This window comes from Centrocercus urophasianus, unplaced genomic scaffold, assembly GCF_019232065.1.
Source record: "Centrocercus urophasianus isolate 14NV4802_14NV808 unplaced genomic scaffold, USGS_Curo_1.0 seq_22, whole genome shotgun sequence".
NCBI lineage: Eukaryota > Metazoa > Chordata > Aves > Galliformes > Phasianidae > Centrocercus > Centrocercus urophasianus.
In genome coordinates this window covers 10,899,155-10,925,977 of record NW_024884778.1, presented here as the reverse complement: position 1 = coordinate 10,925,977, position 26,823 = coordinate 10,899,155, and the positions used below count along the sequence as shown (strand labels likewise).

At 47.0% G+C, this 26,823-nt stretch overlaps 1 protein-coding gene across 1 annotated transcript in view; it reads left to right on the top strand.

The window, feature by feature from the left end:
* Positions 1-24,677, top strand: part of FLNB (filamin B) — a 67,348-nt gene extending 42,671 nt beyond the window's left edge. Inside the window, 26 exon segments of the mRNA XM_042823876.1 lie at positions 54-227; positions 625-787; positions 1,166-1,326; positions 2,327-2,494; positions 3,611-3,734; positions 3,924-4,080; positions 5,317-5,506; positions 7,140-7,387; positions 8,303-8,356; positions 8,358-8,378; positions 9,105-9,207; positions 10,043-10,183; positions 11,706-11,834; positions 12,253-12,426; positions 12,582-12,740; positions 13,083-13,286; positions 13,822-13,974; positions 14,300-14,422; positions 14,961-15,227; positions 15,570-15,707; positions 15,798-15,913; positions 17,696-17,828; positions 18,866-19,042; positions 21,295-21,513; positions 22,420-22,623; positions 22,911-24,677. Coding sequence (XP_042679810.1) covers positions 54-227; positions 625-787; positions 1,166-1,326; positions 2,327-2,494; positions 3,611-3,734; positions 3,924-4,080; positions 5,317-5,506; positions 7,140-7,387; positions 8,303-8,356; positions 8,358-8,378; positions 9,105-9,207; positions 10,043-10,183; positions 11,706-11,834; positions 12,253-12,426; positions 12,582-12,740; positions 13,083-13,286; positions 13,822-13,974; positions 14,300-14,422; positions 14,961-15,227; positions 15,570-15,707; positions 15,798-15,913; positions 17,696-17,828; positions 18,866-19,042; positions 21,295-21,513; positions 22,420-22,623; positions 22,911-23,098 — 4,088 coding nt within the window. The 3' untranslated portion in view covers positions 23,099-24,677.
* The last annotated feature ends 2,146 nt before the right edge of the window (positions 24,678-26,823 follow it).

Genomic DNA, 26,823 nt, shown 5'->3' with positions numbered 1-26,823 from the left:
TGTCTGAAATGCGTGTGCTTCTTGAAATGACTCTTCAAAACATTATCCTGCAGATGTCTTCCGAGAAGCTACAACAGAGTTCACTGTGGATGCCCGACCTCTAACGAAAGCTGGTGGTGACCACATCAGGACACAGATCACCAGCCCATCCGGCTCCCCCACAGACTGTCAGATCCAAGACAATGCTGATGGGACGTACGCAGTGGAGTACACACCATTTGAAAAGGGTAACCTCTGTGGTTGTTTGTTGTCCTTTTTTTTTTTAAAAAAAAAAAGAAAACTCAAGAGGGGAAAACCAGCAGCAAGCAACGCTTCTGATACTTTCATTTGGCAAACTGCTGAGGTCTGCCAGTAACTCCTTGGCGTTCTCAGCGGGATTTTTGCAAGTGGGGGAGCTAATTCTGCAGGAAATACCTACTGTTTTAACTTGAAGAAATGACTTACAGTAGCTTATCTTCAAAACAGCACATAGATGGCTTCTCAGTTACGAAACGTTGCTAAGGTCTTGTGAAATGCAGGAGGAAGGTCTTATCTACCTCCTGACATCCAAATCTGTAGAATCATGTAGGAGTGATGCAAACAGAATATTTAGGGAGTTCAGATCATGTTTTCCTCCTCTAACAGGTCCACACACAGTCAGTGTAACATATGATGGCGTGCCTGTGCCAAACAGTCCCTTCAGAGTGAATGTGACAGAGGGCTGCCATCCATCACGTGTTAAGGCACAAGGACCTGGACTCAAAGAAGCTTTCACAAATCAGCCTAATGCCTTTTCGGTTGTCACCAGGTAACCAGGCCAACTTGATCTTTCGAGAATATCTGAGGGAGGGAGGTGCATAGAGGGCTGTGCAGCATAAGATCCTAAAACCAGTACAAATATTTATAAAATAACCAAACTATGTCCTCTTGATTAATGTGTTTGCTATCTGATAGGTTACTGAGCTCTCTGCTCTGCAGAGGTTATGAGCTGATAATGGTTGGGGATACAATTCTGGGAAATGTCAGTGAGGTTATGCTGAACTGCTTTGCATTCCAGAGCACACTAAAGGCAGGGCATCAGAAGTCAGGTTGCTGCTTTTCCAGTAAGGGCAGAAATGTAGCGTGAGTGCTGTGAAGCTGCTGCTGCAAAGGGGTAATTCTAACAATGTGCCTTTCTCATCTGCAGGGGGGCAGGAATCGGTGGCCTTGGAATAACTGTTGAGGGACCTTCAGAGTCTAAAATCAGCTGTAAAGACAACAAGGATGGGAGCTGCAGTGCTGAGTACGTTCCTTATGTTCCAGGAGACTACGATGTCAATATTACATATGGGGGAGAGCATATTCCTGGTAAGAGCACTTGTGCAGTGATTTCCAAAGGAAAGAAAGTGTTGAGTTGGTGCCTTTGCTGTGTCTTATTTTCGCTTGGGGGGTGTTGAGGTTTTGATGTTCTGCTTTTCCTGAAAATAAAGGCAGAAATTGTAGCATCTGGGTGAGAGGAGCAAAGAAGTGCATCCAGATGGGTGGAGTAAGAAAAAGGGATACTAGCTTTGACAGACAACTGATGCAGCCCATTCTGTTGTGTTGGGGCAGGGGATACATGATTTTAGTAATGCGCAACTTGTTGGGTTAAGAAAATAATCCCTTTCATCTGTGTGTCTTCAAGGCTGTTCTGCAGTGAAATAGTCTAATGGAGATTACATTTAAATATTGTCATGGGAACTGACAGTATATTAAGCATATATTGCCAAAGGGATTATATTAAATGCTGCAAGTTTTGATCACTGCAGAAGGCAGTGACTGTTCTGAAAACAAGCATTTGTCTGTGTGTTTGCTGTGGATGTAAAACTGAAGTGGTTTAAGCAGTGTGCCAGATACATCTGGCAGCCAGCAGCTTACAATTAGAAGAAGGATGTTTTTCTCAAGACCAATAATTAATGCTCCTAAATGCCAGGCACGTTTTGCTGCAGTGTGTGCTTACACACTGTCATATAGCATTCATCTAGGTGTCCTTTCCCAGATGTTCAGAGGGAGCTGGTTCTGTCCTGTTGGCCCTCTTTTGTTCATCAACGTATTGAAATGGATAAGATGTGAAGGAAACGAGAGCCTGTGTTTTGATCAGTTGCTTGTGCCCTGGAAACTTTATTCTTTGTTGATTTAGTGCGTAGTGTAGGCTGAGCTGGTGCTGTCTTTTATCTGTCTTTGTCACTTGTCTTTGAGTGCTATGGAAGTGCCTGTGCTATGAAAGAGGCCCGCTCCCAAAGCGATAGCCAACCGTTTGCATTCGTGTGGGCATTTTCCTGAAACTGTTCGATCTGTGTTGTTCAACACCAGCTGTGTTAACTTCCAGGCAGTCCTTTCAAGGTTCCTGTGAAGGATGTTGTGGATCCCAGCAAGGTGAAGATTGCAGGACCAGGACTGGGAACAGCTGTTCGAGCCAAAATCCCACAGTCCTTTACTGTGGACACCAGCAAGGCAGGAGCAGCACCCCTGGAGGTGGTGGTGGCAGGACCCAGAGGTGAGAACCAGAGCGCTCCATCTGGCTGTGCCCGTCTGCATTGGGGTGGGGATGCACTGGGGTCCTGGCCCTGCTCGCAGGGGTGGTCGTGCCACTTGATGACTTTCCCTCTGCCCCTTGCTAGCAGGCAGGAGCCAATTCAATGTCCTAGGGTCAGGTCACCCTGTGTGAGTGCCGTCCAGGTAACAGTTCTTTGATTTTAGTGGATGAGACGGATTCCCAGGGATGGCGCTCTCCACTGAAAAGCATTTCGGATTTTCTTAAGGGTGGTCCAAAGGGTGACACTGTGACAGGTTTGAACTCTCACTAACTAATGGCAGCTTTGGCGCTCAGAAATCTAACTGGCAACAGCAAGAATCACCTGAGGGAAGGAGTGGGAGCAAACTGTGCTTCTTTCATGGCTTTCCATGACAGCTAGATATTTCTTTTGCATTTGCTACACTGCTAATCCTTCCTGTGTTTTCAAGCCAACTTGTAATTGCAGGCTGCTCTGTGTGATCTGTGCTGATATGTCACATAATTCGCAGTAGATTTGGCTTGATGGAAATTGAAATAATTGATCCTGCTTTCTTAGAACTTTGGCAGCTTGCAGGGTTCTCCTGTCTAGGCAGTGAGCCTACCTTTCTTAATACCTGATTGTGAAAGACTCAAATTGGTGAATGCTATGCACTAACTGGCTTTAAGGCTCAACTCTGTGCAGTGAATCTCGGTGTGTAATCTTGTAAATGGCTGTTCAGGCAGTTATAACCATTACCTACTCATTTTCTTTCTGGAAGGACCTTTAATGTATTTTGAGCAATTGCTCTTGACCTGGCTACAGAAAAGCAGATTTTTCTCCAGTATGTTCATGCTAGCTATTGTTCACAATAAGATCAAAATCCAAAGAGCAGTGAATGACAGATCTGTGTTAAACCAATGGCTCTCGAATACAAAATAAGGGAAACTGATCCATGCTGACTGCATTCATTTAATTAAAAAAAAAGAAAAAAAAAAAAACACCCTAGGTTTTTGTAAACTGTAAATCAGCAGAACATCTTGGAGCTTCATACAGCAAATGGCTGATGAGGAACTGAATTTTAGTAGTGCAGCTGAGAAAGTTATCTGTTGCTTTTTTAGGAATCGTGGAGCCTGTTAATGTAGTAGACAATGGAGATGGCACCCACACGGTGGTGTACACCCCTACACAGGAGGGACCGTACATGATCTCTGTCAAATATGCAGACGAAGAGATTCCTCGCAGGTAAGGTGCTAAGGATAAACGTCGGTGATCTGAGGAGTTCCTGACTGATTGTGTTCCAGGGATTGGCTGGGCGAATACTAAAGGCTGGTAAAGCTGGTAGCTGCCAGTGCCTGTCGTGCTGTCCACTGTGTACTGCAGTAATCAGCCTTGGTTTTAGGAGTAGGAAGCAGTAATGGGTTTCTCTTTCAGCCCCTTCAAGGTGAAGGTGCTTCCTACATATGATGCCAGTAAAGTGACAGCGAGTGGACCAGGTCTCAGTTCCTATGGCATACCAGCCAGCCTGCCTGTGGAGTTTGCTGTGGATGCTAAAGATGCCGGGCAGGGACTTCTCACTGTGCAGATAACTGTGAGTAACTGCAAAGCCATGCAGGACACCTCTGCCTTAGTCATCCTCTGTACTATATGTGGCTTACAATTAACCTTACACTCTGCAAATTACCCAAATGAGATAAGTACAGCTTCTTACAAGATCACAGAAATGATGGAATTTGGGATGGAGACAGCCTTCTATCAGTGTGGTTCAGCAAGGCCACACTGTAACTTCCACACTGAGCACTGTGTGCTGAGAAATTAAAAAACAAGTTTCCCTCAAGGTTACCCAAAGTCATAAGCCACTTAAAGAGATACTACAGGAATGTTTTTGCTTGACGTAGTTTTTGCTTTCCCTGAAGTTTCTGGTGCTTGGTCTCTGTGGCCTCTGCAGAAAGGTCTCTGTTTAGTGGGCCATAAAGCATGTTTCTCAGCCCTGGCATGCCTAGGTCATGGCACGGCGGCTGTACTTGCTGTTCTGCATTCTTGCTCCCATGCTATCCCATCTGCTCAGGGTGCTGCCAAGTGATTGGCTTTATTCTGGAATGCAAGTGTGCCTTTGAAGGATCTGTATTACTTATCAGAGCTCCCAGCATGGCTACAGCTTTGAAGATCAAGTTCTACAAGCCCTATGTGGTGGGAATGCATTTGTTTGCTACAATTTCTTGTTCTGAACTGTTGAATGTCAAATGTTTCTCTGGAAAGAGGGAGCTCTTTCACACTGTACATGAAATCTCAAGTCCTTTGCAGCTTGTACTCTACTCTTGTCAGTTAAAGTCATTACAGGAAGGTGTCAACATGTAGCCCTCTGTGTCAACAACTCTGGAGGGCTTTCCAAAGTGCTTCATGCTTTGCAGCTAAATTGCTCTGAAAGCTGGGGGTTCTTCAGAAGCGTTTTGCAGGGTGCTAACTGTGGTTTTAGATAAGAAAGCTCAGTGCTAAAGCACAGATCCTTATATATCCTTATATAGTGTAAAAGTGGTAGTTGAAGGGACTGCGAGGGCCTGTTCTTAAGTGCAGGCCTTGCAAGCTCTCAGGAGCTGAGTTTCTCACTAAGGAGCATTGCTCAGTATCACGTAGAGGACTGTTGCTGATCGCCCTGACTGTTTTACAGTAATCTGACATGTCCTTGCTTCTGGAAGTCCATTCCTAGCGATTCACTTCTGATCCCCTTTGAGACTTCCTAAGTATCACTGTGAACAGGTTTGCTGTCCTGCTGAAGAGAATCCTAACTGACTTCAGAACACCCAATCTTCTGCTTTGCTTTCCTCAGGACCAGGAGGGCAAGCCCAAGAGAGTGGACATTCACGACAACAAGGATGGCACATACACAGTGACCTACGTCCCTGACAAGACGGGCCGCTATACGATTGGTGTGAAGTACGGAGGGGATGACATCCCATCCTCTCCCTACCGAATCCGGGCGTCTCCAGCGGGGGATGCCAGCAAGTGTTTGGCCACAGGTGTGTGCTAGGGTCTACTGCTGTTGTTACCCATCAGAGGGTTGTGCAGTTGGTGTGACAGGCTGCACGTGCTCCCTGTGCACCGTCTAATGAGAGGGAATTCTTAAAAAGTGCTAATTTGAAGGGAGAAAAAGCACAAGGGATTTGCTGTGGTAGAACACATGAGAGTCTTGTGTAATCTGGCTGCTCTTACAAGAGGGGTTTTCATAAAGATAAAGAACCCTCCACCCCATGGGTGAACAGGAATCTCTTGTAGTCTCCAGCAAAATCTTTCAGACTGCCTGGGGTGTTGTTATAAAGAGCCAGATGCAACTGAAGTTTGATGCTTGTTTTGGCCTAGGTAAATTCTGTTGAGAATTGCAGTGAGGTTGATTTAAAAATAACACATCTGCACATGTTCCCTGTGTTCAGGCTCCTTGCACTGCTAGCATTGCAAGAAGCTTTTCATTCTGAACAAAAGCAGAATTAATGCTGGGGGGTGTAAGTAGTTGGCTGTGTGCTTCAAGGCTAGCAATCCTGTTCAAACTAGGTATTACTGATAGTGTTCTTTGCTGCCTTTCCGTCTGATCAAGAGTGAAGGTGGAATTTTGGAAAAGGGGTTTAAAAAAAAAAAGGGGATCTTCAAGGTTAAGAAGTTACTATGCTCAAAAATCAGTGCCTCGACATAAGGGAGGGATTTCAAATTTGTTGCCATTGGAGCTCATTTATAGCTACAGCCCTTACCCATTCTCAGGTCAGATGGTCACCATGCAGCTTTGAGCCACCTCCCAGCCAGCCAGAGACTATGGGGAGGAGCAGGATGGGTAGGAACTAGTTATGGTATCATCACTGAATGTTAGGTCCAGGATTTATAAATAAATTGAGCAAGGCCAGATTGAACAGGGGAAACTTAATCTATGGTTGTAGACGTGTGAGAGTGTCTGAGCATTGTGCTGACCTGAATTGTGCATGAGAGCGTAGCCAGTGTCAGGCCAGCAGCTGGCTGCTCTCAGGCCTGTTTAAACCAGAAATATGTTCCTGCCACAATGGAAAAAACAGAGTGGCAGGTATCCCCTTTGCTTCAAAATTTGTTTAAAAGAGGCCTTAATGGCTCAATCTGATGCTGTTCCAAGTAACTCAAGTTGCTAACTATTCATAATAGCGCTAATGGCAGTTCTTCTTAGATGCCAGTTTAAATTTCCCATTTCCAAGAAGTGCCTTTGACTCTCTGCTGCAAAGCTGAAATGCAATCACTGTAGGAGTGGATGCTGGAATACTGCTCAGGTATTAAAATGACAGGTTTGTTGCCATTTGAAAGCGAGCCATGTACCCGGTAACAAGCGGCGGTCAAAAACACAAGTCTCAAATACACACTGCAAGCACGAGTTAATAGCTCTCATTTAAACACAGCGTTCCTCAGGCTGGATCTGCTCGATTTGGGCATTGTTTCATGATTTTTTTGGATGTGTGGCAAAACAGCGGAAAATGGTTTGCTGGTAACGTAAAAGGAGACGTGGCCCTGGCTGCTACTGTGCCCACTGCGAGTGTCCCTGCAGTACATCTGCTCCCCAGAGCATCTGTGGGGTGCTTGGTGCCAGGCTGCCTGCCTTGAGGCAGCCCTCTGCATGATTTCTGCCCAAAACTTGCCTTGCAGGTCCTGGAATTGCACCCACAGTGAGGACTGGTGAGGAGGTTGGTTTTGTGGTGGACGCCAAATCAGCAGGGAAGGGAAAAGTGACGTGCACCGTCCTGACGCCAGATGGGACAGAAGCTGAGGCAGATGTTGTTGAAAACGAGGACGGGACTTATGATATCTTCTACACGGCTGCCAAACCAGGAACCTACGTGATTTACGTCCGCTTCGGTGGGGTAGACATTCCCAACAGTCCTTTCACTGTGATGGTAAGCCAGCTCTGCTCACAGATACCTCCCACTCAGATTCCTGCTTCCACGTTTTATTCAGTGATAGGTTAAGTCTGCGTGCATGTAAATTTTTGTAGGCATTTATTAGACCAGCAGGAGCTAATGGGTCCTTGTTCCTTGTTATTTGGAGCAGTTAGGTGAGCCATCAGAGGGTGAAAGCTTAGCTGCTCTGGTCAGAATGTTTCATTTCCTGACTACGTAGTTCTTTTTCTAAACGATGTAAGAGTGGTTGTAATCAGCCTCTAAGACCAATTATTTCAGCTCTTGTCAGCTACAGTGCTCTGGCTGTCCGTCTTTCACTCTATAACATTGACCCCAAAGTAAGAAACTGTGCTGACAGATCCCAAGGAAGCGGGCTGTTAGCTCACACTTAAAAATGATTTGCAAATGCTTGCTAAAGTGTTACAGCCAAATTCCCCTCGTAATTATATCCTTTCCCACGTACAATCCTTCAGCATGCTTAGGTTCAAAAAGCAAACAAAACCCCTGTGTGTTGCTGGGAGCAAACTAGGTGCCTCTGAGGACTCACAGAAGCCCTTTGAGCAAAAGCTTGGAAACAAAGTGCAGAAGGGTAGCAGGGGCCATGGCTGAGCATGGGCTGGGTTGTGCACAGAGTCTCAGGCCTTAGCCTTTCACCTCCCTTCCTATGCCAGTCCCATAAAGAAGCATCTCTGAAACTCAGTTCCAACTAAGCATAGGTGCTGCTCTCCAGCTTCCCTCCAAGCCTCCCAGAGGTGGCTTTGTCCCTTGGCTGTATGGGTGACTGTCTCCCGCATCTCCGTGGTGGGTGTGGGTGGTGGGAGGAAGGTGCCCAGCAGCAGGCAGGTCATGTTGTGTGAAACACGAGGAGTGCTGACACAGGAGCGATGCTAACCTGCCTTTACCACCAACCAGGCTGTAGATGCAGATGATGCTGCTGTGCGGTCGCAGGAGACAGTGGGTGCATCCCCCCCCCGGATTCCGCCCTTGGGTACACAATTTTTACTTTTTTTTTGGTTGTTTTCCCCCATCTGTGTTCCATTTCAGATGACAGCCTGCTTCTTGGGACTGCTTGATTCTTTCTGGTCATTGTATTCATTCTTTCTATTTGATCAATTGTTCTCGGAATCCAGACCTGTTTTTTCCATGCTGCTTGAAGGGAGTCTCCAAGTAAACTCTCAGTAACATCCTAAAAACGAAGAGGATCATTACATCTACAGCTTCTACTTCTGCAATGTCTCCTGTTGGCAAAAGCAACCTGACCGCATTGCTCTGTTTTCCCAGTGAAATAGCACCGTGTCTTGAGTCCAGAGTCGCATTGTGAAACTTGTTTCTGTCGTCAATTTTGTGTTGCAATCACTCTGCCACATTCAAATCACTTTCTCTTCCAGGCCTTAAGCAACTAAATCCTTTCCGATGGAGCCACTCTGGGTCTTGTGTGCGCTGCGTTGCCTCCCACGCTCTTGCATTCCATGTTGACCGCTCACTTTTTTCCAGCATGCCTTCCATCCGCACCGTGTTTGATTTGCTCTGCTCTGCGATGTGGTGTTATGGAGGAAAGCTTGACGGGATGCTCTAGTTGGGCCCCAGCCCGTGGCTGCTGACCGCCATAATCACCGCGCCTTGTCCTGCTTCTGCTCACAGCGGAGTGGCTCAGTGCTCAGCTCCCTTGTGCTGCCTTTGGTTGTGATGTGATTGAGCCTTTTGCTTCCCACAGGTCACAGAAGAGGCTTACGTACCAGTTGGCGACATGAACGGCATGGGATTCCGGCCCTTCGATATGGTTATCCCCTTTGCTGTGAGGAAAGGAGAAATAACAGGTACCAAAGGATGTGGAGATTGTTGGGAATGCTTTGCCCTTTGTGAGCGCGTTTGTGCATTTGCAGCTAGCAGTCTGTGTGGTCGAGACCATAGCATGTGGAGGAGAATTGTATTACGCCAGGAACTCAGTTGCTTAATTTCACATCAAGTGGCACCCGTTGGGGTTTGACTGGGATACGCCTGTGATGCTCTGAATTCTTGGTGCTGCTGCAGCCCTCGGGGCTGGGCTGGGAAGTACTGCACTGCAGGACCAGCTGCTGATTTTTACCCTCCAGAGCAACTGTACATTCTTGATTGGCCCCTGCCCCACCATGTCCCTTCTCCAAAACAGTCAAGCCTTCTCAACAGTTGAACTAAAGAACCTTAGTGGTCTTTTCCAACCATAAGGATTCTATGATTCTTCTGCACAAGCATCACTTGGCAGCACCCTCTTGTGCTGAGCTTCATGTGTGGGCTGGGTGCTCTTGCTCTGGCTCAGCCATCCCTCCCCAGGCCATGCTCTGTCCCTGTTTGCAGAGGGAGAGCATCTTGCAGTGAAGCACATCGGTGCCTTTCCTGGGCTCTCCATGCAAATGTCAGAGGCTGCAGCCAGCAGCCCTGCCTGTGGAGTTTGTAAGGTCACAGAACTGCCTTCCAGATGTCTACTGCTGTGCTGTATTCATGTAGCTTTAGTAAAAAACATGTCTGTTTAGTGTTCCCATTAGTCTCCTGTTTGTGCCTGTGGGTAAGTAGTTTAACAATTGCTTGCTTAAAATGGCTAGACAATTCTTTGTGGGTGGGAGAGGGGAAGCAGGCAGTTTCTCCTCCTGTGGCTCACGTGGTGCCTTTTCATAGGTGAAGTACACATGCCCTCCGGAAAGACCGATACACCAGACATTGTGGATAACAAGGATGGCACTGTAACAGTGAGATACGCTCCTACAGAGGTGGGGCTGCATGAGATGCACATAAAATACATGGGAAATCACATCCCAGGTGAGTCTGACGAAGCAGGTGGCTGATGGAGCTGAGCACAGCGTCCTGTTGACACATCATTTCCCTGCTAAGGTTTCTGTAGCCTCATTGTAGCACTGCTGCAAGAGCTGCTTGGGACTTCTTAGCACTCAGCAGTTCATCTGCATGCAGTCCGATGAAAAACTAAAGCAAAGAAGTAAGTGCAGGCACATGTGAGCTTCCATTGTGGTTTCATAGTACCAGCCAGGCTTAAAATGGGTTTTGGTTTTGGAAGCTAGCTTTTGTGGCATTTTACTATGGAGAAGAAACATACAATTTTCTAAATACCATTTTTGGGTGCTTGAAATTTACTGCCTTGTTGCTCTGCAAAACTAATAGTTACAGTACATGTATATCCTTAAAACTGCATTGGCATAAAAGCTACAATCTGTGCAGAGGACCAAGTGGCTAAAACACTATATTTACTCTTTCCATCTCAGTGCAATAAAATAAAGCACACATGCACGCTATGCTGTAATCTTTCTTTCTTCTTGGCTGCTTCTATACAAAAAGAAACCACTGCCTTTCATTCTCTCTTCTCTTCTTTTGTCCTTAGTTCCCCAGCTCCCGCAGCTCCCCACTGGCGCTCTGCCCCCCTGGCAGCTCGGGCTGCCTACAGGCACTGGGGAAACAGGGCAGCTCTGCGGCACGGTGTGCAGATATGGGGCAGAGAACTGCCAGCACTGCCTCGACTGGGTTGCTGGTTCTGCTGGGGCATGGAAACTGGCTGAGGCAAGGAGCTCGTATGACGCGATGCACAGAGCTGCTTCAGTACCGTGTTTGTGTATAGCGCTTCTGAGTTCCAAACTGGCTGACGTACTGGCTCCATGAGACCATTGTCCTGTGCCTGGCCAGGGGGATGCTGTGCCTCAGCACTTCCTTCTTGAAGGCTGTCGTGAATCAAGCTTGCTTCTGTCTCACTGCAGAATCTAGCTTTGGACTTGGAAGCTGTCTGTGCCTTTTTTTGAAACTCTTTCTGGCTGTTGGTGACTGTACTTCTTGTTCTTGCACACCAGCTTTACTAATCTCAGGCTGGCAAATGCGTTTCTGGATACCCTTCAAATTTGCTAGTTCAGGTTCATTGAGTCAGGCAATGTGCAGTGCTTGTTCCTAATTCTGAGCTGCCCAAATTCATGATTAGTATCTGAATTGAAAGACTGCTTCTCTGAGTCATGCTCTGATTTAATGTGCTAAATATAAACTGCTGATGAGTAAGATCCTTTACAGCATCATTTAAGCTTATCTGTGGTAATTGAAGTAGCGTTTTGTCATGACTAAACTGTGGAGCAGTATCTTTTGAAGATGAAAGGAGTGGCATATTCATTTTAAAGTGCACTGGAGTGGGGTAAAGGTTCTTCAAATATCAACTGGAGAGAGTAGCACTGAAGAATGCGGTAGTGAATAAGCATAAGGTCCCACTGGGTTAGAGCAACTTGATGCCTATTTCATTCTTGTAGCCCAGGCCACTAATCCTTGAAGTGATTATTGTTTTCTTTTTCTTTAGAGAGCCCTCTACAGTTCTATGTGAATTATCCAAACAGCGGCAGCGTGTCTGCTTATGGGCCTGGCCTCATTTATGGGGTTGCCAATAAACCAGCGACCTTTACCATTGTCACAGAAGATGCAGAGGAGGGTAAGTCTGTTCTTTAAGCCCACCTTTCTCTCTGCTTTGAACTCCTAAGAAGTGTGATGTGGGTCAGCATTAATTTGAAGCGTAATTTGCGTTTGTTTGTTCAAATATGAATCTGTGGCATGATGTAAACAATGACTTGTGCAAATATAATGCAAAAATGGCCTCCGTCGAGCTGTGTCATATGTGCAGTAAAAACTGTTTTATTACTTCTTCCTGAGAGCAGTACATTCAGATGTGGTATAGAGTGCAAATGATTCACTTGATTAAAAATAAACTGGCCTGAGCTCTTTGCTGCTCTCCTTTGAAAAGGTAAATCTGAGCTGTATTTCCAGCACCATGTTCAAATCTTCCTCTTTAAATATCCTCGGTCTTGGTGTTCATGAAGACTTAGAGAAATGCTGTTCTTTGTGTTTCCTAGGTGGACTGGACTTGGCTATTGAAGGACCTTCCAAAGCGGAGATCAGCTGCATTGATAACAAGGACGGGACGTGCACCGTCACCTACCTGCCCACTCTACCTGGGAACTACAGCATACTGGTCAAGTACAATGACAAGCACATCCCAGGCAGTCCATTCACAGCCAAGATTACAGGTATAAAGTTTAGACTTTTGGGGGAAGCAACTAAGAATGTAAGTTGACCTCTGGTAGCATGGAGGGCCTGGTTTGTGTCAGGAAAGTGAAGTCCTCCAACTTGTTCTGCGTTTAACGTCCTAATTTCTGTTACTCGTTTCTCTGTATTTCCACAGATGATAACAGAAGAAGGTCCCAAGTTAAGCTTGGATCTGCTGCTGAGTTTTTGTTGGATATCAACGAGACTGATCTCAGTCTCCTGACAGCTAGCATTAAAGCCCCATCAGGTCGTGATGAGCCTTGTCTTCTGAAGAGGCTGCCCAACAACCACATTGGTAAGCCCTAACAGCTGTCACCTGAGAGCAGCATAGCAGCCTCTCCTCCAGTTTTCTTTCCTGCTTAAGATGACTTAATGTTTTACCACACTTTCCTGAAGGAGTGTTGTCAAACCAAATGGTGCAGCTGGTGAGGTAGGCTGATCTTTTCTGTTAACATTCCAGGCTGTGGCCAAAGTGCTATTTGCTTATATGAATGGTTCAGTGGCCACTTGAGAACAACACTTTGATATGTGTAGAGTGTTCCTTTAATATTTCATTTCTTGGTGTGATTAAGGCTTTATAATCAAGTGTAACGTGCATAAAAATTGACTAAGCTTGTTGCATTTCTCTGCTTTGTAGGTATCTCATTCATTCCACGGGAAGTAGGAGAACATCTGGTTAGCATCAAGAAGAATGGGAACCATGTACCAAACAGCCCTGTAACAATCATGGTGGTCCAGTCTGAGATAGGAGATGCCAGACGAGCAAGAGTTTATGGACGTGGTTTGGTAGAAGGGCGAACCTTTGAAATGTGTGACTTTATTGTAGACACAAGAGATGCAGGTTAGTTTGATTGCAAAGGAACTCTCTAAAGCACAGTGTTGTCTTCCTCTGCAAGGGATCTCCAGGTCACAGGCTGCAAAGCATTCTGCTTATAATGCACTGTTGTTGTTCTCAGTTATTAACTCTAGGCAATGCTATTAGTTTCTAAAAAGCTTTTCGTTATCTTAGCTAATGTCTTACTTTACAACAACAAGGGCTATCACTAACAAAGGATTTCTTTCATTTGTTGGAGCTGGATCTAGAATCGTTGTGTACAGCAAGAAGGAAATGAGGAACATACAATTTTTTTGTGTTTGTTTAATGTGGAGCCTTGACCAGTCTGAAGTTAACATTTCAGTGTCAGTGAAATAAAAGGGATATGGTCAGAACGTCTTAGGAGCTGAATGTATGCTTAAATATATTCTGGCCTTCTAAAACATCATGCTGTGCCCACATAGTCTTTTTAAAACTAGCTGGCTACTGACTAGCTGCTGTTTTGGATTTCAGTCATATTTATATCACTATGGAAATGTAAGGTTACTTATCTGTGTTGCAGGTTATGGTGGGATCTCGCTGGCAGTTGAAGGACCCAGCAAGGTAGATATCCAAACTGAAGACCTAGAAGATGGAACTTGCAAAGTATCCTATTTTCCAACTGTACCTGGCGTGTACATTGTGTCCACTAAATTTGCAGATGAACATATTCCAGGTAAGTGGGAGTGTTTGGCAACTTAGTTTAATACAGCAGAGGTCTTGCCTAGCTGTCCAGTGCTGGAATTGCAGGTGGGTTGGCTGATCTGGTACAGACCTTAAGTCCCAAAGATTCTAGGAGGCTTTGCCAGTACCCTCCATGCAACAATCCAGAACTATTTTGGTTACATGGTTGTATTTCACCTGGACTTTTCTGTAAACTTGGCTGCAAGACCCTCACTTCGATAAGCTACAAGTTAGAAGATACTTTCACTCTTCTCCTTGATGCAATATATGCAGCATACAGTGAGCAGAGAAGGAATGACTTGCTGTGCTACTTGCAGGCAGCCCATTTACTGTGAAGATAAGTGGTGAGGGAAGAGTTAAGGAGAGCATCACACGAACGAGACGGGCTCCCTCTGTTGCAACAGTTGGAAGCATATGTGATCTGAACCTAAAAATCCCAGGTAAGCAGCATCCTTTTCCCTATAATCATAGCTTACACTTGCATAGTGCAGGTGTACTTGAAGCAGTGGGAATAAGAACTTCCGTGTTGAGTTATCCACATGTTAAGACAGCTCAGGGAAGAAACATTGGTAGTGTGGTCTTTTTGAACTGCTAAAGATAAACATATCCATGATCACTGTACGGAGATAGAAAAACCAGGGAGGCCCTCATCTGTTCTGTGTACAGCAACCTGGAAAAATGGGCTGCACAGCTCAGCCTCTCTCTGGGGTTGGCTCTTAAGTGTTTGTACTGCTGTCTGGCACAGGTGAATCACATAGGGCAGTTCTAGCTGGCTGCACTTATCCAACCTTCTCATCCGCCTCCATAGGACCTGGTGAGCTGTAACTGGTTGGGCTGGCTGCTCTGCTGGGATACGACCTAGCACCTGCCTGCCCCTTCTGTCATCTGTGCTGCGTAATCTGCTGAGCTCCGTTGAAAAAAGAAGTACCCAACCACTCTGTCACTCCTGTTCTTCATTTTGTATTCTTTCCTTGTTAGAAATTGACTGTGGGGACATGACAGCCCAGGTAACTAGTCCCTCTGGAAGAAACTCCGATGCAGAAATAGTGGAAGTCGACAAGAACACCTACTGTGTCCGCTTTGTGCCACAAGAAATGGGGGTCCACACAGTGGATGTCAAATACAGAGGGCAGCCCGTGCCAGGCAGCCCCTTCCAGTTCACTGTGGGGCCGCTCGGCGAGGGAGGAGCCCATAAAGTGAGAGCTGGAGGCCCAGGGCTGGAGCGTGGAGAGACAGGTGTCCCAGGTGAGTCCTGTGCCCTCAACTTCTGCCCACTGCGCACAGATGAAATGATTTCTGTTGGTCCCTATAGGAGCCTCTCTTCAGAGAGCTCGAGTAGAGCTTGATGTAACAGCACAGGGTTACCCCAGTAACCAGGGGTGTTCAGCAGAGAAACACATACAAGGGAATAGCATTGCTGTGTCATGCAGGTGGAGAAACTCATGTTTAGGAAACTGCTCTGCAGGATGTGGCATGATGTACCATTTCTCATACACGTAACTGTGAATGCCGCAGGTCTGTTAAAAAGAAGCTGGAGCCCAGCTGCAGCAAGCTTACACTTGTTTGTTTTCTCATGTGCTTCAACAGCTGAGTTCAGCATATGGACACGGGAGGCTGGAGCTGGAGGACTGTCCATTGCTGTAGAAGGTCCAAGTAAAGCAGAAATTGCCTTTGAAGACCATAAAGATGGATCTTGTGGTGTATCTTACATAGTTCAAGAGCCAGGTACACACCAAGACCAAAATGTTCTGAAATAAAACTGGAGGCTACTTCCAAATACACTGAAGAAACTCTCTGCATCTTTTCTCCCCACAGGCAACTATGAGGTGTCCATAAAGTTCAATGATGAGCACATTCCTGAAAGCCCCTACCTGGTTCCCATCATCGCCCCGTCTGATGATGCTCGCAGGCTCACTGTCACTAGCCTTCAGGTGAGACATAAGGAAACATCCCCCAACTTGCCACAGAGACTGATTTCGTCCTTGTTCTCTGAGACCAAAGTGGTTGTCCTTTCTTCTTAGTGATAACCTTGCCTTGGTTAGTGCTTCATTTCAAGTTCAGCTTGCAGACAGAGAGAGGTTTTTGGGAGCTTGGTAGCATTGGCCGGTAGAGTTGGCCCTGCTCTAGCTAGCTAGGATTTGAAGGCAGAAGGCTAGAATACATATACTGCAGGTGCTAATGTCTGATAATGAAAAAGAAGAGGAGGAGGTAAAACTTGCTTTCCCCCCTGATTTAGCTTGGGGAGGCCCAGTCAAACCTGAAACATGAATACAAACAAGCAATGATCACGCTGATAACTGAGCTGCTGTACCAGCATGTGGGCTGAAAGCTGCATTTCTGTGGGCAAGAGGGTGTAGGCCATGTAGGAACATTACTGCAGCCTTGTTTGAAGCAGATGGACAGGGCCCCACACTGGAGTCAGAGCACAAATTCACTCTGGCTGACGTCATGAAACCACACAGTCACAGCTCAGAACATCCATGAATGGTAGCAAATCTGTATGAGTGAATTCCAGCTTTGTAGTTGGTCTGGGTTCATCTGTTAACCTTACCATTATTTTTATGTGTGTGTGTGGTTACTTGCATTAAAGTACAAGTAACATTAAAGGTCTGACTTAAACCTCCAAAGCCAGAAACTTGGCAGTGAGACTGAGAACGTGTGTCTAAACATACTGTACCTCAGTCCTCACCGAGTGGCGGTTAGCAGTTAAGACTTCAGTTGAGGTTTTTTGAAGTGCTCAGCCTGGACTTTGCCTGAACATTCACTGTGTAAATGGACCATGACAGCCTGTTCCAGAAGTGTCTCTTCTAACAAGGAGTTACAAGGGCGTTAATTAGTCACTGTGGTATTGATGTTTCTCTTGTGTTTCATTTAAAGACTTTTGACAGGAATACCCACTTCAGTTATGTCCTGGAGAGGCAGATAAAGCTGAGTGTTCTGTAAAGGAGCTCAGTGTGCAGCTAAACCTGCATCAGGGATTTGCTTTCTACAGATCGTACCTCAGTTCTACTCAGTTGCATTTATTTACCTCTCCAGGATTTAATTGAAAATGAAATCAGGTAAAGTATGTTCAGCATAAAATATTGCTTCTCATAGCTGCATGAGCTCTGCTGTGGCTGTGACGAGCAGTGCCACACGGATGCAGAACTGAGTTGCCTTCAGCAAGCAGCACTGTACAGTGCCAATGTTCTGCAGCACATCTGATTCTGTGTCTTAAATTGCTTTCTCATTTTAAGATGTCTTGTGGCAGCTATCTAAATGTAGCTTCTTGTGGCAAAAATAAACATGCCTATTACTCTTACAGACAACAGGATTATCAGAGGCTTTTCCTCTGAATGAATCTGGAATGAATGAACGAGCTGATAATGGAGCTATCACTTAAACATCCTTTAAATCAAGTGCCTGAGTACAGGGGCCTGACCTCAGTGATAACGGGTGGCTGGGCTTGTAAACATGCCTTTGCCTGATCTGGCAAAGCCTTGTCTGGCTTCCAAAACAGTCTGGGACTGTTTAGCATCTAGCGGATGTAGGTGACTTAAATCGGTCACTGTGTAAGAGTGAAAAGCCTTCTGATCTGAGAATTACTGTAAGTCACAACGCTGTCCTTTGTTGAAATCTGAAAAACTGTGCTAAAGCGGTTATTTCCCTTCCTCGCATCTTGTGCTGTCTGAAACAAAATTTTAAGTTTGGTAATCTGACTGTTGCATTCTCAGGAGTCTGGATTAAAAGTTAATCAGCCGGCATCCTTTGCTATAAGGCTGAACGGGGCAAAGGGCAAGATTGATGCTAAAGTCCACAGCCCCTCCGGAGCTGTAGAAGAGTGCCACGTGTCTGAGCTGGAGCCAGGTGAGAACAGCTTTATGTTTATCAGAACACACTGGGTGACTTACACAAATGCTCCCTGCTACTTGGCGAGTGAGTTGAATCCCTTGGTTTGCGAACAGCCCACCAAGGAGTGAGCTCCATGCTTTTGGAGAATGGCATTTGGTTGTCAGCAACTCTGGTAGGAATTGTTCCATCAATGTTTTTCCTGGAGAGCTGATGGAGCCCTAACTTCTGTAAGGTACTGATATTAAAGGGCAAACTCTGAAGGGTTTTCACATGAAGTCTTGGCTTGCAGTGAAGGTACAGCAACATTATTCATAAGGGAAGGGGCTGAAATATGATGTGATTGTTGTATTTAGCCAATGAAGTTTATTTTTCAAAGCTACGCTTCCATCTTTGACAAATAGTTTATTTTTAACTTGCACCCACTCCTTCATATAGAATGTCAAGGAAACTGAACGTAAGCAAACACTACAGAAAGCTCAACACCTGTTTCAGCAGTGAGCTTTTCTTTTTTGGTTGAAGTCTGTATGAATTATGGTCTGTGCTCTGCCAGTCTTGCTGCAGCCTGGCTGGGGAAGGTCAGTTGTTCCTCTGGGCGAGCGTGCAATTGAAAATGTTAAATATCAGCAAGTTGCTGAATGACTCTTGAATAGAGGTGCCGTCTCTATGGTGTTGGTGCAGCACACTCAGCCTGCTGGTACAGCTTGGCTTGCCTTCCCCAGCTGCTCTGTCTCCCACTGTCAGGCTGGGCTGTGGCTCAGCAGTCGTTCTAGCTCCAGGTCAGGCAATAGCTCTAAGCCTGGGCTGCGGGCTGGGTGACAACCATCAGTTCCTTGCAGACAAGGTGAAAATGCAATCCGTGACACCTCCTGTGATAAACACTTCATTTTCCTACTTAAATAGGGGCGTAGCAGTTAGCGTGGTTGGGTTTGCTTATGCTGGAACCAGAAGATGTTGAAATGGTGTGGAAGCCTTGCTCAGCCTGCTAACTAATGTTGAGTTTAGCTTCTGCTGATGTCATCTCGCAATGTTGGAACGGCCTCTTTTCTCTGCAGACAAATATGCCGTTCGGTTTATCCCCCACGAAAATGGCATCCACTCCATCGACGTGAAGTTCAACGGGAGCCACGTGGTGGGCAGCCCCTTCAAGGTGCGTGTTGGTGAGCCCGGCCAGGCGGGCAACCCCACGCTCGTCACAGCGTATGGACCAGGCCTGGAGAGCGGCACCACGGGTAACCCTTCTTGTACAGCTCCCTCGCTGGCCTTTGGCTTTCTGGAAAGAGCTAGAAGCTGTTTTTAGGCATATTTTTACATGACTGCCATTGCTGAGACAGCTGAACTGACACACATGCTCTACTGACCTGGGTGCAGACTAATTTTGCTTTCTCGCATGCTCCTGAAGTCTTACAACCATCGACTAACAGGTCTGCATGCTACACTGTGCCTCAGTGAACTTAACGCCTCTGTTAACCAGCAACTGCAGCAGAAGCTGACTGGTCTGTGTGGCTGCTCTGCAGTGATGGGCGGCTGAGCTCCTCGTAGGTGGTCTCCCGCAGCTCTGGGGATGCTTTGGCTCAGTTCCACGTGAGAACTGCGCACGTGAGGTCTGCAAAGCTTTTGCAGAGTTCTGCAGCCGTCAGAAAGCAGTCAGCGACTGCACTGCATGTGTGCTCCAGAGTGGGTGAAAGGCCGAGGGGGAACGAATGCGATGGATAGATTTGTTTTGCTTTGTCCTGAAACTTGGTAATGGGCAGAAGTAGTAAAGCAGGGTTTCCAGCAGCTTGTAGTGAATGCAGTCGTTCAGCTGGCTGTCTAGTCTGAGGAGTCTCCTTTAACTTGCATTTCCCTGTTAATCCACTGGTTGCAGGGTGCACCCAATTAGCTTTCCTTCAGCGCTTGCACCCCTGAGAGGTTTCAAGTTAATGGTAACATGATGTGCAAAATGCAGGCAATGTGATGGGTTGTGTTGTTTGTAGTATTCCGTACTGCTTCAGGTGCAGCATGAATACTGACCCTATTTATCTCCTTCGGCTGCCCCAGCTGACAGTTCTCAACTCAAGAATGTAGATTATTTTTATTCATTTATGTGATTTTGGTCTTTTTGAGAAAATATGAAAGCATTCCAGGATCTGTGCTTTGATCTGTTAAACTGTGTGCTTCTGTGGGCCACACGCACTGGTGAACGGCAGAGCAGAACTGTTCTTTTTTCCCCTTTGATGTGCAGGGTGACAACAAGTTCCCTTTATCTTATCTACTTCTGTCTTTTTTGGATTCTATTTCATATATTTTTTTTCTCCCTAGAAAAAAAAAAGTTGCAGTTATTCAGCCAAAGCTTGTGCTGCTCTGCAGAACCAAGCAGTTGATTTTGGAAGCGTGTGGCTATACTGTGTAAAATAAAGATGTTGCTGCCTTCACTTCTCTAATAGGTGGAAACAAAAGCACTCGTTAATACTAGCCACTGATACTGCAGGGACAGGGGGATTTTTTCTCCACCTGTAAAGGTGCTTGGGGTTGTTTTCAATCTAAGTAGGCTGTTCAGCTGCAGTGCTGTTGCTCTGTGCCCCCTTGTTGGCTCCTGGCTGCTGCTCGTGGCGCGCTGCCCTGGGAGCTGCCAAGCAGCAGTTCTGCACAATGACCCACTGTGAGACAGCGGTGGCTGAGCACTGAGCACCTGAACTGTGCGCCTGCAGCCTCCAACAAGGCCAGCCTTCATCTGCACAGCCTGCCTGTGCGGCTTCCTGCTGGAACAGCAGAGCACGGTGCTGTGCTGTGCCGGCTCTCCAGGCACTGCAACACAACCAGCTCTTGTGCAGAGAGGCCAGAAGTTTCTCCCAGCTTTGCCGTTGCACTCAGCGTGCTTCAGCCTCGCTGTAGTGAACTTTCCCATAGCTGTCTCGGTTTGGTCGTGCCCGAGCCCTTTATTCCTCGTCAGCAGCATCTGATACAACAACCCAAAGGTCATAAATATTTGAAGCCGGGGTTTGACAGTAAGTTATGTGGGGGGACTAAGAGCCTCACTTAAATTCTTCTCGTGCTGCTGGCGTTGTGTCATTGGCTTAGTATTAGCACCAGTAATTCGGTTCTGTGAACCAGATGCTGTAATTAAACAAGCTTTTGTTTCCACACACTGCTCAGAGTGTTGTTGCAGCGCAGTTCAAACAGCCGTCTCCTCCAGGAGACCTCTCAGCCCTTGTCTCTCTTGGTTTCTTGTGGGCCCTTCACCGCTGATTTATGGCCCGTGTGGTGAGAGGGCTCCCAACTGGCCTGAGCTCAGGCATGAAGGAGCCCCCAGCAGAAGGGGCTCTGTTCTGAGTCATGCCTTTCCCCTTTGAGCTGGCATTTTGAAGCTGAAATACTTCCCTTTTGGTCCTGAAGGGATCTCCTGACCCTTGCACCAAGTCACTGGTTCCTGTTTTATAACTGAGGCTGCTTTTGTAACAATGGTGTAAGGAAGAGTGTGTCTTACTGTGCTACATCTTTCTAGGATTGCAGTCGGAGTTTTTCATTAACACGACCAAGGCTGGTCCAGGTACCCTCTCTGTTACAATTGAAGGGCCATCAAAGGTGAAAATGGACTGCCAGGAAACTCCAGAAGGTTACAAAGTCATGTACACACCCATGGCTCCAGGAAACTATTTAATTGGAGTTAAATATGGTGGACCTAACCACATAGTGGGCAGCCCCTTCAAGGCAAAGGTTACAGGTAAAAAGCTAACCAGTATTTGCAGTGGGCCCAACGTACTTTGTGTCACTCAGCAAGTATATCCCTCAGAGTCAGCAGTCAGTGGAGATGCCTGGTGCCCAAAGACATGAGAAGCAAAATGCTTCTCTCCATTACTGCTAAACCCTGGGGTAGGAGCATCTGGGAGAGGCTGTGAGTGGGTCTCAGAGCTTGTCAGCTAGACTCTGTGAAACAGAATCATGGGGGGATGCTAGACCTCGACCTAGCTTTAGGGTGTTGCATCAGCAGTGGGGATGGATGGCTTATTACCCATTTTCCTCCCTGAAGCCTGTAAGCTGCGCACTTAGAGCACCAGCGATGGCCATCTTGGTCTCATTTTGGTGCATCTCTGGCCTGACTGAAGGCTGTTGTGTCTGGGAGCTTGCAGGTGATGTGAGGAAGGCTGGTCTTACATCAGAGGGCTCTTTCTTTTCAGTGCTGTGTTGAAGCACTGTTGCTTCCCCAAGCCAGAGGAAGCTGGTGGTGGTGGTGGTCTTGGGATGGGCAGCAGGGACCGCACTCCCCTGGCTGGGACACGCTCTGCTTTCAAAATGGATTGTTGCAAAATTGCACCTGCTTTTCTGCCAACTTGAGCCATTTTTGGCATTTGGTGATTGGAGCACAATTAACTCTTCTCCAGCAGCAAGCTTTGCTTACTGAATCCTGAAGTTCCTGTGGTCCTTCTGCCACTTAAGGGCTCTGGGATGGGATTGTTGGCAGTGTTACTGGACAGTGTCGGTTTAAATACCAAAGAAGGAAATTGCTCCTCTCTGATAATGCATTTTGGATGCAGAATGCATGCTAGTCACTAGGAGGGTTTCAAAACCTCCTTCTAACTGCCTTTCAGACGGGGTGAATCTGAGCGTCAGAAGCTTTTTCTGTTTCCAGGACAGCGGCTGGTCACCCTGGGCAGCGCAAACGAAACCTCTTCCATCATGGTGGAGTCGGTGACGAGGTCATCGACCGAAACTTGCTACAGTGCCATTCCCAAATCCACCTCGGATGCCAGCAAAGTGGTTTCCCGGGGAGCAGGACTCTCAAAGGCTTTTGTGGGTCAGAAAAGCTCCTTCTCTGTGGACTGCAGCAAAGCAGGTAAGGGAGCAGGAGCCAGCTGCATGGTTTAGCTGGATGTCTTTTGCACTGAAACAGCTTTTGGTTAATTGCAAGCTCTGCATTAGGAAAGAGGAGAAGCGTGACTCTGTGAGCTGGCAGCTAAGAATTAATGAGAACTCTTGGCAGCGCTCTGAGACCTGATCTGCTTTAGCTGCAAATCTGCATTTTGCAGAGTTAAAATTCAGAGCTTGAGGTGATGATCTGGCTGTAAAAACATCATGGTTGGTTGTTTAAGTGCATGAGCGCTAACTCTTATTTTGCTGTAGGTTCAAACATGCTGTTAGTCGGCGTCCACGGGCCTACAATCCCGTGTGAAGAGGTGTCCATCAAGCATCTGGGCAACCACCAGTACAACGTGACGTATGTGGTCAAGGAGAGGGGTGACTACGTCCTGGCAGTGAAGTGGGGTGACGAGCACATCCCTGGGAGCCCCTTCCATGTCACGGTTCCCTAAACCCACCCGTGTCCGTCGGTCTGTTCGCAGCTCGGCCGTAGAGTTCTACTGGGTGCAGTCCTGTTGCCAATTGCAGTATCTAGATACCCACGGCTCACATTTCAATACACTCAGAAGTAACTTCTGTAACGTTTTTACAAGCATTTCACTTCTATCCTACTTATCAACATAACACGAATCTATTTAATGTCCTCCTCAAATTGTACCTTTGCAGTGCTGTCCAGGTCACTGTTGATGTTTGGAGAATCAGATGGATAACTAGACACTAATTTCCCTTGTGGATGTTAAAGACTTTAGATGTTAATTGAAAACTGGAATTTGTCTTTGTGATTGGGTATCTTAACTACTGATTTTATTTGACTGGAGACTTTACATTTTAGTTATGGAATATGACTTGGGCTGTCCCCAGTTCAAATTCTTTTCTGTAAAGAAATGAGATGAAACTGGTACTATGATGGGTGCCTTTGTATACTTGATCCATTTTAATGCTTAACATTATAGAAGGCTACTAAAAGTGGCTGTACCACTCAAATTTGAAACCTTTTTGAAAATGCTTTGCTAAAGGTTTACACTTAGGAAAGGTTTATCTTTTATAGCAGACCAAAAGTAGACTGAAAATTGCTTCCTGGGCGCTTTCAGCCTTTATGTTAATGCTTTGTAAATCCGTACCAGGAGCTTTTTGGCCACGATGCTAGCAATGCATTTTTAATTAGCTCGGGATTCTGGAGAAATTCCCCAAGCTCTGTTTTACAGGTAACTCCCAACTGATTTATTGTCTTCTTAAGAACAACCCCAGTTTGGCTGGATTAAATAGAGCCCTTAGCTTGCCATGTCAGTCCTGTTCTCATCTGAGCAATCCGTGCGGGTCGGAGCATGGCAGCATATGGCATACTGGAGGCTGCTGGCTGTTAAGCAAGATGGTGCAAAGCCAGCCTGGGGATGGACCCACGTTGTACTCGGGTATTGGGATGGGGGAAGGGTGGGTGTGTAAATCTGATAGCAGCAAAATGAACCAACAAACCTTGTTTGCTGCAGCCATTTTTATTCTGTCTCAGTCCAAGGATGTGCCCAAGTCATGCTCATCTCCTCTGAAATTCTCTTCCGTGCTGTGGAGGGGGTTCCTGCCTGGGGTCAAGGAGTGAAAACTTCTGTTGTGACTCGTGTGTTTGTCCTGGGTTACTCAGTACTGCTTTCCAAGTGCGTATCTCAATTGCTGTCAGCTGCTGGGGCTTTAGTACAGCTCTCCACATGAGCTTTAGCTCTGCAATTAGGAGAAGGTAGGATTTGTTGAGAGCCTGTTGAAACGTCACTGTCTGTCCCTATGGAGAACTTCACACTTACGGTTCTGTAGTTATGTTGGATGCACTACCCTCGAGCACAGTTGATTGGGGAAATAAAGGAAGGTTGGGTTTTTTTTTTTACCGTGCTTTTTTGTGCCTTAATGTGAAATGCTCACTATGTTGTAAACTAGGAAGTGAAAACAAAATAAACTGGAATAAAATGCAGGATTGTAAAATTGTATCTTATAACTTATTACATAGAAATGTTTGCTTCATTAAAATGTGCATGTTAAAACCAACATTGGGTTCTTTTCCTATGTAGTCCATCACCTCCCACCAGGCTGCAGCCTGGCTGTGGCTCAGGGCCCAGCAGCACGGTGCATAGGGTGGCACTGTGTGCAGGAGCTGGATCCCAGCAGCACCTCAGCTCCAGGGCCTGGCCATGGCAACCAGCAGCTGTTTTCCCAAACACTGCTGCTGCTGAAAGCACTGCTGAGACCTGAGCCGCAGCGGGCTGCTGGTGGCTGCCAAGGACTTTCCTGCCCCAGGTTTATCAGATTGTTTCCTTGTTGTAGCTTTGTGCTATGTCAGCTCAAAGTTCCTGTTTAAAGTTCGGGGGAAAAAACACACCGGAACACTGAGAAAACCTGAGAGCCAGCATAGCTGTGCAGGTACACGGCGTGCCTGGCTGTTGCTCAGCCCAACTGCGCATACTGTTCATTTCCACATGTGCAAATCTGTATCGTGTGCTCAGAGAAAACCTGTGGGCAGTCACCACATCTGCCTGGATTTGCAGCTTGTATCACCATTAATTTGGACCAGATTTTAAGCGCCCTCTTCCCCGTAACACGGAAGAAAGGCTCATTTATGTAAGTTAAAACAAGAAAAAGTGAGCCTGGGGGGCTGCCGGGTTCCCGGTGGCGCTCCTGTAGTGCTGCAGGGCTCCTTGCAGGCACGGCCAGCAAGGCGGGGGAGCTCTCAATGGAGGCGCAGAGCTCAGAGCAGCGTCCTTCCCCACATCGGTTTGGCTGCGGTGCGTGGGCCCGAGCAACGCGCGGACGTTTACGGCCGTGCCACCAGGGGGGGCCCGAATAATATTTATTGCGTGCGCTGCAACCGCGCCACGAGTGGGGCTGCGCTGGGGCTGCAGCGCGGTGGTGCCGCATGCGGTGCGCGCCCGTCGGGAGCCGAGTGCTCTGTGCGCGCTTGGCCGGGGCCGCTGTAGGGGAAGCGTGGAGCTTGGCACTGCAGAAAAGCCCTTTGTTGGTGCCCCAGGCCCAGACCTGGCTCAACCAGACGAAGTCTCTCTGGGCTGCTTCTGGTTTCTAGCACAAAACTCCTGCCCGGTCGTAAATAAGGCTCGGCAGCCAGCTAAAGAGGGCTTTGTTCTGCTGTGGACCATCCCGTGCTGTGGCTGCGGTTATTTAAAGCCCTCTGCAAAGGGGAGAGCTGGGCGATGGTCCCCTGGTGCAGAACTCAGGAACTGCCGAACACGTGGGAATATATTTGCAATGCTGTCTGATGAACGCATGGAATAAACAGAGGGATATCTCCTGAGACCTCTCCTGCTGATGGTGCAAATGTTGGACGCTTCCCAGCCGCTCTCCAATGCTGCAAATGGAGCACGGATGCCGTCTGCCCGGTAGAGGGGCATCTCTGCCCCTCTGTGTGGGGATGTTCTCTGCAGCTCAGTCTCCTCCCCTGTGCCACAGCGGCCGCAGAGTGGCAGCTGCTGACATGGTGCCCCAGGCTGCAGCAGTTAATTAGGTTCTGAGCATGCCTCCTGTTTCCAAAGGCTGCGTAAGGCACTGTATGTGCTGTCGCAAATAAGGATGAACTTTTTCAGCATGGCTGAGTCATATTCACATATTTTTCATGATTGAATATCTCCATTACAGCTCCCGGGGAGGGAGCGTTCCTCCTTTGTGTGTTGCCTCTCTCTGAGAGGCAGAAGGAGGCTGCTGTGTGCGCTGAGATGTGGGGCCGGAGGCCCAGGTTGATTTCAGCCTTCTCATGAAACATTGCTGCTGTCAGCCAGACAGTGGCATTTCCATAAAAATCCCAATGTAAATATTTGTTCTAAATCAGGGCTCTTTCTTTCCTATTGCCTCGGCTGGAGCATTAATCAAGGCAGCTTTTGAGACGCTGTATCGCTTTCAGATTAATTGCTGCTGAAAGTCAGGGCGCTTGCTGTCCCCCATTGGCACGATCTGCTCCAGATTTATTTTCTCTCTCCCCAGACAGACCCTTTGCACAAAGGCTGAACTGTTTCCTCCCCCACAGGAGTATCTGTTTGCCAGCAGATAAAACAAGGGGCGTGCATTCAGGTGAATATTCACCTTTATGAACCTCTGGATTATTTGCACATTGCTGGTGTGTTCCCTGTGACAAGGCACGCACTAAATACAGTGATCTGAGAAAGCAGATCCCTGTACCATGAGGTTA